The following is a 12,860-nucleotide window of genomic DNA, read 5'->3' as shown; positions in this document are numbered from 1 at the left end:
TTCTCAATTTTAATGAACAACTGTGTATTTGCTGAATTTTATATCTTTATATTTTATATCTTTTATAATAAGTCTTTCCACAAGGGTTAGGAGTGTGTTTATGGGAATTTTTCTTCTTCCAGAAGCGCATTTGTGAGGTCAGACACTGATGTTGGATGAGAAGGCCTGGCTTGCAGAAGGTCTCCACTCTATTTCATCCCAAAGTTGTTCTATCGGGTTGAGGTCAGGACTCTGTGCAGGCCAGTCCACAGCAAACTCGCTCATCCACGACTTTATGGACCTGCTTTGTGCACTGATGTGCAGTCATGTTGGAACAGGAAGGGGCCGTCCCCAAACTATTCCCACAAAGTTGGGAGCATGAAATTGTCCAAAATCTCTTGGTGCTGAAGCATTAAGAGTTCCTTTCACTCTCTTAAACCACATATATGAAGTCTTGGTCTTGCAGTAGTGTCACCAGGACAGTGCTTACCTGATAAGAAGTATGTTTGTCAGCTTCACGAAGGAATTTGATACCCTTAAAGACCAAGACAATACTTCAAAGCAATACTTCATACATAAACTGTAAAAACAACCTTTATGTATTTATCTCTATCATAATTTCCCTTCTGATGTCATATAAAATTGCATCAATCATCTACGCCATGGAGGGAAGAGGGGGTGTTTTCCAGGAATATTTCACCTGATATTAATACAATGTCATCTTGAGAATGCTGACATAAATAGTTATGTACAGTGTTTTAAATATGTTTAGTGCTGTAAATATGTTCAACGTTTTTTCATATTATGTCAGTACAATGTCATTTATTTCATAAAACATCTTATGTCAGGTTGCGAGAACCGACATAAGCACTTAATAAATGTTCAAGTAGTGCTTCATAAACACATTATTCAGTGCTTATGAATGCGTTATGAAGCCCTTATGTAGGTAGCCTTCAAATAAAGTGTTACCACAACGATTTAGCATGGAAAAGAGCAGTAATATGTCATATTTAATTTTGCTCCATGAAGAGGTAGTGTTAACGTATTTCACTTAGAAATCAATAAAATGTGTAACTTGACAAGAGTTGTCCAAATGTGACATATAACTGTGTGTCCAAAAGTGTCTAGACACCCCTTCTAATTAGTGAATTCAAGTAATTTAAGACGCACCATAAACACACGCCTGACACTGTATACATACACACACACACACACACACACACACACACACACACACTCGCATACACACACACACACACACACACAGATTGTATAATCTTTATAGAAAAGTCAAAGTCAAAATCATCTTTACTGTCATTTCTTGTGTTGAGAGAGGAATGAAAAAGTTTGAAAAGAGGAACAAAATGTAGTTAAACAGTTAAACAGTTGTCAGAAGTGGCATTTGAATCCAAGCCTCAATATGGAGACCAGAAACCTCTTAGTTTGGGAAGGTACAGAACATTGAGTCTGGTGCCTTACACAAATCAGCTGTTCTAACACTGAAAAGCATCGAATGAAATGAGATGCTCTGAAGCAGCTACGCATGAGGGATGTAAAGCCCCCCAGCACTGGGCTGTGGAGGAGGAGAACTGTTCTCTGGAGTGATGGAGCACCATCCAAGCACCAACCTTTGGGATGAGCTGGAGTGGAGTTTATGAACTGATCATTCAACATCAGTACCTGACCTCACTAATGCTCTTGCATCTGAATGCAATTAAATCCTCACTGCAATGTTCCAATATCTAGTGTAAAGTCTTCCCAGTAGAGTAGAGATGGTTATCACAGCAAATGGGAACAAAATCTCAATTAGTACCCTTTATTTCAGAAGAATCCATCCATCCATCCATCCATCCATCCATCCATCCATCCATCCAGGTTCATAATCACTGCTCAATTTGTGACTGGAAAGAAAAAGTACAAAGAATGCCCCAGTGGTCACTGGTAAAACGCCCACACTTCAGTTTCTCCAGCCCCACCAGTGTCATGCTGTCTGGGCGGAGCTGAGGGCCCTCTCTTGCAGTTCGGAGGTAAACACGGTCGAAGCGCAGTCGTGCAGGGAAGGGAATCTCTTTGTTGTTGTTATTGACAGTGTCCCAGGTGTACCTGCAGTCCTCAGGCTCTCCCAGCATCTCCCACACATCAAGAATACCGTCCGGGACACCCCCTAACTTCTTCACCTAACACACACAGGACAATGTGTGTTTATTCATAATCTGAACACATAATGTGAGCAGTAGTGGTGCTGGTGGTAATTTCATAGTCATTTAAACTTTATAGTTTTTATATACATTTATATAAATTTATAGTTATTATAGTATAGTTATTAACGAAGAAATGTGAGAGGTTGAATAAAAGTTGAATCAATGTAATACCAGCGGAGAAATGATTTCAGTGTGTTTTAGTACTTTAAAGACTTTCAGTACATTTTAAGATTATTTAGATAATAATGAAAACCATGATCAACTGTGATCATACTAAAATATGCTATTCATTTTATTACCATCCTATTGGCTCTTATTGAGAAAAATATTTTTGAGCTATAATAATAATAATAATAATAATAGGGAACTAATACAGCTCTCTGATCTAAAAGGTAGACAATTATACACACACACACACACACACACACACACACACACACACACACACACACACACACACACACACACACACACACACACACACAAACCTCCCAGTCTCTGAGGTTGGTGTCTCCTCCGAATATGACTGTCTGGCTGTCTGCTGCTTCCTTCATGCGCTTCCACACCCTGCGCAGCTGATTCAGGCGCTCCTGTGAGCTGATCTTTAAACTCTCCAAGTGTGAGGTCATGAAACACAGCTGATGACCTGAGAATTTTGCCTGTTTGTGCACGCATATACACACACACACACACACACACACACACACACACACACACACATGATGAATAAATAAGAACAAAATGTAACTGCAACCAACTGCGACAGTTGGTTGATTTGGTCACAATGTACTTCAATAAAGTTAGTAGTAATTAACAGCTAATGAACATGTTTTTGCTCAATAATTCAAAAACTTTGATTAAGATTAAGAATTTTCATACTATGTAAAGTGCCCTTTACATACTGTATCTAATAATAATGAAAAAATGAATAATGAAATGGTAAACTCAGCACCTACGGATTATGGGCAATTCAACCGAAAGTGGCAAATGTTACAACCTACCCTCTACCCCTACCCCAACAGAAAGAGGGGCTAGGTGTAACAGGGTCTACAAAAATTGTGAGTCTGAGATGATGATTAAAGCATACATCTACTTGGAACTACTTAACTACATAACTGTCTGTGTTACATTTTGCCCATGTTACATTGTGCCCCACGCTTCCCTCAGTATGTGAGAAAAACCTTCTATAATACACTCACTGAACGCATTAATTAAGACGGGTTGCCTACACTTCATTACACTGAGGATCATTAGGAATCCTGTCATTGAAGTCTAATAAAGTCACCAGTAAATAGTAGAGAGTTAGGACAGAGAGTAGAGGGTGTAGTTCCAGAGTAAGGCCTTAATGAAATGATCTTAATCCATAGCTTTCTGAACAGCTTAACTGGGAAACCAGATCATCAAACAATGAAATGGAAAACAATTTCAGACTACAGGAAAGCAGACTGAATAGATTTGACAGTTAAAATGAAACGCTTATTAGAGGAGAATGAGTAAGTCAGCTCACGGTTGCCATTAGCAGGTTCCTTGTCATTTCTGTAGTGGGATATTTCACAATGTTGCTCTCGAGAAGTTCGACTCTGGACCGTCTAAGCAGTATCGCTGTAAAATAGCCATTATCACTGCCTAGGAGAAAATGTTTCACAATGAAGATCACTTGTACAGCACATACATATAGATACAGCATGTACACCAAATCCAAAAAGGCTCTCACCTTCCAGAAACTCATAATCTTTCATGATGTCCTGTAAAATCTTCAGGTAAGGAGGAATGAGCTCTTGCAATAGCACAACATCTACATGGTACCTTTTAAAAGGAGAGAAAGAAAAGATATTTACATTTAAATATTTACATATTTACAGTCCTCTGAAAATACTCTTAGTGTATCAATACTGGTGGATAAGTACAAATTACAGTATAATTTATAGCAAATTTCTGTAAAAAATTGCCATCCCAGAATATCCAGAAATCTCTACAAAAACAAAACTTTGCACAAGAGTATGGGGTGTTTCTGTGAATTTGCAACCATTCTGTCAAAAGTGCATTTGTGAGGTCAGGCTATGACGAGAAGGACAAGAAGGCCTTGGTTCGCAATCAATGTTCCAATTCATCCTAAAGGCGTTCAGTGAGGTCAGTGCCAGCTTTACCTAATAAACAACATAAGCAGCTGCTTAGGTCCCTGTTGCTACAAGCAGACCTCCTAACTCTGCAGATGAATTGCGCATCCACAGATGGGTTAATCTGTAAACCCAGTTATGTAAACCTACAATGTGCACCGACAATGTACACCTATATGTTAGAGAGATGGACATGTAACATGGTCTAAGTGGTAACTAATTTCACCAATTAGACATAAGCCATGGGAGTCATGCCACTACTGTGTACACTTATATCTCTCCTGAGGGTACAGGACAAGTTTAAAGACTTGTGTAACAAATGACATGTAACAAAATCTGACTTTCAAATGTTCTAACTGATGTGGTCTAAATCAGTAGGTTCTCTAGTTAACATGTCTAAAATGTATGCTAATTTCAAGAATAGATACTAGAAATCTACTACTATCCACAAAAAATAATACACATACACAATAGCACGTTTTTAAAATGTTTTGGCATAAATTATGGTTATTATGGTACCGGTTCTAATGTTGATGTCAATACAGTGTAGGTACAAGCTTACTAAGCTGAGTTGCATAATAAAATGGCAATACAGTGAATTAAAAAAAACTATGAAGAACCTGAGCCATTCTGAGGGAAAAAAACACTCACTTTCCCAAATATTCCAGCAGGCTTGGGATTCGTTCCTTGAGATCCTCACCATCTAGGCCATCTATGTTCCACGTGAGCACAGTCAGCTGGTCAGCAGAGCTGGCTTGGTCTTGACCTTTGGACACCTGGCCTTCATACAGCTGCTTCAAGGTGAGTTTGGAGATTGAAGTCTGGGTTGATCTGGATTCAGTAGACTGAGTGTGAGTGCACTGGAGTGGGGGGGTTTGGGTAGCCTGTGTCTGGGTGGACTCAGTCTCTGTCTGAGTTGACTGGTCACAGGTGGTCCGGCTCTGTGTGTGCTCAGAGTTCACACACTGATGAGCACTCGTCTCCTCTGTCAGTGTCTGATCCTTTCCTTTTGCACTGTGCTTCTTTTTTCCTTGTTTTTTCTTCTTGCCTGTTTTTTTATGACCTTTACTGGCTTCAGAACTTTTACTGCTGTCTCTGTCGCCTCCTGCTGGAGCTCCGGTGTAAGTATGACTGTGAGGAAAATAAATGTCACCTGTTAAGTTACATAATATGCCCCATAGTATTCAGACACTCCCTTCTAATTAGTAAATTCAGCTACTTTAAGGTTAACCTATTGCTGACACAGGTCACTCAGTGCTCCAGCATCTAATGAAAAACTTTCTCTGAAGCTGTTACTGCAGTAAAGAGGCAACAAACTCCCTATTACCCTGGATTGTAGCAGAAATGGTGGATGACCAGGTATCTACAAACTATTGGACGTACAGTGTAGATTCAGACAATCTTAAGTTCAAAGAGCATCTTAGATGATAATTCTGCTATATTTTATATCAAATATAGGAATCCTTAAGCTCATAAAGGGCTCATATCTTGGAAACAGAGGTATAGCCAAGAGGAAGCCAGAGGTGGCCAGTGCCACTCTAGAATGAAGCATGGCCACCAGGAGATATTGATATGGAAGCAGTTACCAGTCAGTTATAAGAGTCTGATGACAGTGCATATAATAGTTAGCTCATCCTGCTCTGATTGCCTAACATGCTCAGCAAACAGGTGTGTAATTTGTACTGGGTTCCTTTAGCAGTGCTGCTCTGTGAGCTACATTATAAATAGCCCGTTGAAGGTAAGTTGAGTTAACTATGACAAATTAGTCAGCTATAATAATTTTCATCACTTTTTACAGTTGAATGTGCGCATGTGTTGTAGGTCACAGTGCTGAGCTTTCTAGTCATTAGAACCTGTAGTGATAGAAGGCTAAATGAATAACTTCTAGGGCCTGTCTATATAAAATGTTTCTCTTAATGTATTGTATTAGAAAAATTACTTCATGTAATTTATTTGATTCAAATATGCCAGGTTCTCATGAATTAATAAAATGTATGAACACTTTTGTCTTTAAGCTTACTTTCAGCAATAATTATACTGATATGCTATTTTATTCATGTGAAAATGCTGAACAGATTTCGTTACACAGAAGGCATAACAATGCATCACTTTTCATGTCATTTTAATAAATCAATGCTATTTTATTTAGCTTTTTTTTCCCTAACAGCATGCAACCCTGAAATCTCTGGGCCTCCCTTGACCACCCTAAAAGCTCTAGGCACACGTCTGCTTGGAAAACCAGAATTTCTCACTTTTTAGTTTAAATAAAAGAGACTGTAGTACATAAACAATATTAGAGTTTCACTGACTGGTCCCTCCTTAGTCCATACAGGAGCATTTCGTACCCCCGCCTATTCATGCTGAAGTTATACGAAATGTTTCACCCTAAACTGCTTTATGTATGAGACAAAATACAAGGCAGCCTGTCAGAATAGAAGCTATTTACATATATCAGTCTTAAAAGCACAGTAACAAAAGCAGCCAGTTTAACTGTAGGGGATAAAGAGAGGTTGAAAAATGGTCATGTAAAAAAAATTATGACTTTTTGGTACATAAAGCTACATAAACATTGGGTTTGTAAAATACAAGAGCAGAGGAGGATATGGGCCTTTTAAAGCATGATCTGGGTCATCATCATCATTGTGGTATGTATCTTATGTTATTATACTGCATACCTTGAACAGCTGGACTATATCACACCTAAAAATGATGGTTCTTTAAGGGTTCTTTTGTAAAAACAGTGGCTCTATATAAAACCATGAACACTTAAAGAACCCTTTGTGTAATTAAAGGGTTCTTTGCATCATGAAAGGATTCTTCAGATTGATGGAGAAAGTGCTGTAGGTGGTTCTATATAGAAGCTTTTTGAAAAAGGTTCTACATAGCACCAAAAAGGGTTCTTCTATTGTTATGATGTCAAGCTTGTGGTAATAGAAGAATGTGTTTTGGTGCTATATAGAAGCCTTTTCAAAAAGCTTCTATAGAACCACCTGGAACACATCCTCCATCAACCTGAAGAACCCTTTCATAATGCAAAGAACCCTTTAATCATGCCAATGATTCCTTGAGTGTTCATGGTTCTATATAGGACCATTTTCTTTCCTAAAGAACCCTTGACTAACCATTATTTTGTAGTGTGTAGCTTTACAGCTCTGCAGCTTTTGTGGTGGCAAACTTTTGATCTCTCTCTCCCTCTCTCTCTCTCTTTCTCTCTCTCTGTGTGTCTCTATCTATCTATCTATCTATCTATCTATCTATCTATCTATCTATCTATCTATCTATCTATCTCTCTGTGTGTCTCTATCTATCTATCTATCTATCTATCTATCTATCTATCTATCTATCTATCTATCTATCTATCTCTCTGTGTGTCTCTATCTATCTATCTATCTATCTATCTATCTATCTATCTATCTATCTATCTATCTATCTCTCTTTCTCTCTCTCTGTGTGTATCTATCTATCTATCTATCTATCTATCTATCTATCTATCTATCTATCTATCTATCTATCTATCTTTCTCTCTCTCTGTGTGTCTCTATCTATCTATCTATCTATCTATCTATCTATCTATCTATCTATCTATCTATCTATCTCTCTGTGTGTCTCTATCTATCTATCTATCTATCTATCTATCTATCTATCTATCTATCTATCTATCTATCTATCTATCTCTCTTTCTCTCTCTCTCTATCTATCTATCTATCTATCTATCTATCTATCTATCTATCTATCTATCTATCTATCTCTCTTTCTCTCTCTCTGTGTGTCTCTATCTATCTATCTATCTATCTATCTATCTATCTATCTATCTATCTATCTATCTATCTATCTATCTATCTATCTCTCTTTCTCTCTCTCTGTGTGTCTCTATCTATCTATCTATCTATCTATCTATCTATCTATCTATCTATCTATCTATCTATCTATCTATCTATCTATCTATCTATCTCTTTCTCTCTCTCTGTGTCTCTCTCACTCTCAAAGCTCTCCAGCTATAAACATACTGCAGCAGTACAACAGTCTGCACTCAACCCAATACCTGACTGAAAGTCGAGCATATAGCACTTCACATAACAGAATTCTATCAAAGCTCTGACAGTGACAGACATGTCCATATTTGACCATATTCAAAAGCTGTTTTAAAGCAACAGCTGTAACTGTACATTTGAAGTGTCTGAATGTGGACTTTGGAAAATGAATAGAGGTGGTCTATTCAATGTATACAGGTTTGCCTCTGTAACCCCCCCTTTGACTTTAACAACACATTCAGTTATATTAATGCCACTGTAAGAACTGCACTTTTGTACAGACCAAACTGCACTTATGTAACAAAAAATATCTTTTGCTGGGTTCTTACCTTACTGGACTTAGTGTGTGCTCCATCCCTGAGCTCCTGGACTCTGAGGGAAGGTCAGATAACCAGTTTAGCCTACTATTACTTTCTGTTTGTTGCTTCTATAGTTTTGTCTTTACATTAAGGAGTTTGGTATCTGGCTACACCCAGAGAGTTTACAGTTTACACATAACAACTGACTCACTGATATAGCTGGGAGTGTTATTTCACCTTCAGAATCAGAGTGACTATTTCACCAAGTATGTCACACATGCAGGGAGCTTGTCTTGATGAATGTACATGTAACATAATGAACAGACCAGACAAACACACAGACTAATAACACGCATTTAACCAAGGATAACAGATAAAATTGCAATAAATAGAACAGAGACTAAGAAAGAATAATGAAGCTCTAATGTAAGAGGATCTTACAGAGATGTGGCAATATACGTGTGTAATACACATGCAGGTGTGAATGTACAAACGCAGATCTGAGGAGTCATGAGATAACTATTCTATACAGATTAGTACAGGATGATGTGATCATTTAAAAATGTGCAGCTGTGACACTAAACTCTGTGTTACAGAATCAGAGCCGTAACACAGTAAGAGACGTGTCTAAATGAGGCACTTCTGTTTATACAAAATGAGTATTGCACTAAACTTCCACAAGAAAAGGATCCATATGGATCCATGTGACTGTCTGCCAGTCTGTCAGTCACACTAGCAGCCTGTCGGTCACAGTAGCTCAGCTTTTCTCACTCTGCATTCAGACAGGCTGTAAACCTCAGTAGGAGAAACTGAGACCTTACCTTCTGCTTACTGTAATAGTCGGGGTGATCGCTGATATTCTGCCTGATCCCTCACAGCGGACAGCAGCGCTGAGCTCCTGCCCGGCTCTCTGAGGAGTCTGAGTGACGGGAGCCGCTCTCTGTTTCGGTTTCCCGATCAGCTGCAGGTCAGCTGACACGCTGTGCGGAGCTCGGTTTCGATTCCGACTCCGGTTATAAACGCACTAACACCCTAAAGCGGAGCTGCACAGAGAACTGAACAGCCCACTCATCCACTACACGCCCTGCTGAAAAACACACTACAATACCATCATTGACCATCATTGACCATCATTAACAGGTTTTCTGTGTTTTTTTCAGCAGGGATCTTACAGTGAAATGAAACTGCTGACTCTGCTGCGAGCTCTACTGTGCAGTGCTTGTGAGCAGTGAATGGACCTTTTGTGGCGCTGTAAATGTTTCATGTCTGCACACGTTTCTTGTTATAACTCAGGCGAGCTCTGCCCAAGATGCTCGCACTGCCAACAACATGCTCACTTGTCATCGAGTGAGATCTACAGGCTGTTAGTCACAGCGTCACACGCCGCCACCGAAAACGTCACCGGTTCTTTGCGGTGATGTAAAACTTCGCGTCTTCGCGGTCTTAACGAGACTCGGGGCTGTGGGTTAGTGCGGTCGGGGACGAGGAAACAAAGAAGAGTGAAGGACCCGGTGACGGAGCTCGGCGGAGCCACTTTTAATAAAAACCACACAACAGCTTCGGCTGCTCAGCGCTGCAGGTCTGAGAGGAAAACACCTCCCCGACTGCGTCCTCTACACCAGCGCTCTCTCCTCTTAGCCCCACCCCCTTCACACACGTCACACCGATAACGCTAACAGACTGGGATTTCGCAGCTTATTCAGATGAACAATTACTGGAATAGTTGCAAATTATTGCTCTTTCAATAACATTGACTGTTACACTGTAGCGCCGGCGTAAGACACGCGATTCCCACCGGGTGAAGCCTGACGCGGGCATGATGGAGGAAGCGGCATGGAAGTAGTTGTTTTGCTTCCTGACGGGAACTGGCTTGATGGTTGCCGTTAGAGACCATTAGGAAACGAGCAACAGTATATGGAATCAGTCCCAGAACACCTGAATAAATGATGTGAATCCCTTACACTGTGATATCAACCCGTTAGCCACTGAAAACCACCAGGAACCGACAGACACTTTTAATGGGTTCTATGGCTTTTTTCAACGGGGAGGTGTTAAATGGCCTCCTCCAGCTGAGCTATGGACGAGAAACGGATGAAGTGATGAAATCGCTCAGCAGAAGCAGACAAACGTTACCGGGTAATCTAGTTAGATGTTGGGAGAAGGGGAAATTCTGCAGACCGGAGACCCAATATTATCATAAGCACAAAACACAGACACTTTCCACCAGGAACCCAGTGGCTATGGAATAACCTTTTGTGATCAAGCAGAGTTTAGGAGGAAACGTGTTTGTATGAACTCAGAAAAAGACACGTGCAGTCAGAAATGCACATGTGCACATTTTTTACTGTGTTCATGGATTTACCCACAAATTCGGGAAGAACACGTCCCATCAGCTCACTAATGCTGTTATGTGTGATGGTCAGTCAGTGTTCGCCTGAACTCCGTCCTGCTTTACCTGCCAAAGAGACCTAAGCCTGCACATACAAGCAGGTACACCTGCACACATAAACCAACAGGAAGGACAGATTTCACACAGTGCAGTGGAGTGAAAAATAAGACACGTGACTTTGAAATGTAGTGGAGTTAAAGTAAAAATAATCACCCAAAATATAAATACTTCTGTAAAGATACATGAAAAGACTAATTAAGTAACGAATTACATGCTGTATGTGTGTGTATGTATATGTACATGTATATATATATTTATATACACAGTGGGGCAAAAAAGTATTTAGTCAGCCACTGATTGTGCAAGTTCTCCTACTTAGAAAGATGAGAGAGGTCTGTAATGTTCATCATAGGTACGCTTCAAATATGAGAGACAATATGAGAAAAAAAATCCAGGAAATCACATTGTAGGATTTTTAAAGAATTTATTTGTAAATTATGGTGGAAAATAAGTATTTGGTCACCCACAAATAAGCAAGATTTCTGGCTCTCACAGACCTGTAACTTCTTCTTTAAGAAGAACTTTAGAAGAACCTGTAACTTCTTCTTCTGTCCTCCACTCATTACCTGTATGAATGGCACCTGTTTGACCTCGTTATCTGTATAAAAGACACCTGTCCAAAGCCTCAAACAGTCAGACTCCAAACTCAACCATGGCCAAGACCAAAGAGCTGTCGAAGGACACCAGGAAGAAAATTGTAGCCCTGCACCAGGCTGGGAAGAGTGACTCTACAATAGCCAAGCAGGTTGGTGTGAATAAATCAACTGTGGGAGCAATTGTAAGAAAATGGAAGACGTACAAGACCATTGATTATCTCCCTCGATCTGGGGCCCCACGCAAGATCTCATCCCATGGGGTCAAAATGATCATGAGAACGGTGAACAAAAATCCCAGAACTACACGGAGGGACCTGATGAATGACCTGCAGAGAGCTGGGACCAAAGTAACAAAGGCTACCATCAGTAACACACTACGCCAAGAAGGACTCAAATCCTGCAGTGCCATATGGATGATCCAGAAGAGGATTGGGAGAATATCATGTGGTCAGATGAAATCAAAATAGAACTTTTTGGTAAAAACTCAACTCGTCGTGTTTGGAGGAAGAAGAATGCTGAGTTGTGTCCATACCTACTGTGAAGCATGGAGGTGGAAACATCAGGCTTTGGAGCTGTTTTTCTGCAAAGGGGACAGGACGACTGATCCGTGTTAAGGGAAGAATGAACGGGGCCATGTATCGTGAGATTTTAAGCCAAAACCTCCTTCCGTCAGTGAGAGCATTGAAGATGAAACGTGGCTGGGTCTTCCAGCAAGACAATGATCCCAAACACACCACTCGGGCAACGAAGGAGTGGCTCCATAACAAGCATTTCAAGTGGCCTAGCCAGTCTCCAGACCTCAACCCCATAGACAATTTGTGGAGGGAGTTGAAAGTCCGTGTTGCTCAGCGACAGCCCCAAAACATCATTGCTCTAGAGAAGATCTGCAGGAGGAATGGGCCAAAATACCAGCTACAGTGTGTGCAAACCTGGTGAAGACTAGCAGGAAACGTTTGACTTCTGTCATTGCCAACAAAGGTTATGTTACAAAGTATTGAGTTGAACTTTTGTTATTGACCAAATACTTATTTTCCACCATAATTTACAAATAAATTCTTTAAAAATCCTACAATGTGATTTCCTGGATTTTTTTTTCTCATATTGTCTCTCATACTTGAAGTGTACCTATGATGAACATTACAGACCTCTCATCTTTCTAAGTAGGAGAACTTGCACAATCAGTGGCTG

The 12,860-nt window shown here is 40.0% G+C and overlaps 1 protein-coding gene across 3 annotated transcripts; it reads right to left on the bottom strand.

Moving 5' to 3' along the window:
• Positions 1-1,269: 1,269 nt before the first annotated feature.
• LOC108437329 (tyrosyl-DNA phosphodiesterase 2) lies at positions 1,270-10,074 on the bottom strand. Of its 3 annotated transcripts, none has more exons than XM_017714358.2 (8): positions 9,449-10,074; positions 8,839-8,919; positions 8,658-8,700; positions 4,949-5,428; positions 3,895-3,986; positions 3,688-3,806; positions 2,669-2,839; positions 1,270-2,156 (listed from the first exon to the last, which is right to left on the bottom strand). In XM_017714358.2, the coding sequence occupies exons 3-8, from the start codon at positions 8,681-8,683 to the stop codon at positions 1,863-1,865; spliced, it is 1,182 nt and encodes a 393-aa protein (XP_017569847.2). In that variant the 5' UTR covers positions 8,684-8,700; positions 8,839-8,919; positions 9,449-10,074; the 3' UTR covers positions 1,270-1,862. The 3 variants fall into 3 exon arrangements, with proteins under 3 accessions (XP_017569847.2, XP_017569848.2, XP_017569846.2); XM_017714359.2 differs by having other exon boundaries at positions 8,865-8,919; XM_017714357.2 differs by lacking the exon at positions 8,839-8,919 and having other exon boundaries at positions 9,449-10,073.
• Between the last annotated feature and the right edge of the window lie 2,786 nt (positions 10,075-12,860).

This window comes from Pygocentrus nattereri, chromosome 3 (genome assembly GCF_015220715.1).
Source record: "Pygocentrus nattereri isolate fPygNat1 chromosome 3, fPygNat1.pri, whole genome shotgun sequence".
In the NCBI taxonomy this organism is placed as follows: Eukaryota; Metazoa; Chordata; class Actinopteri; order Characiformes; family Serrasalmidae; genus Pygocentrus; species Pygocentrus nattereri.
This window is presented reverse-complemented; position numbering and strand designations above follow the sequence as displayed.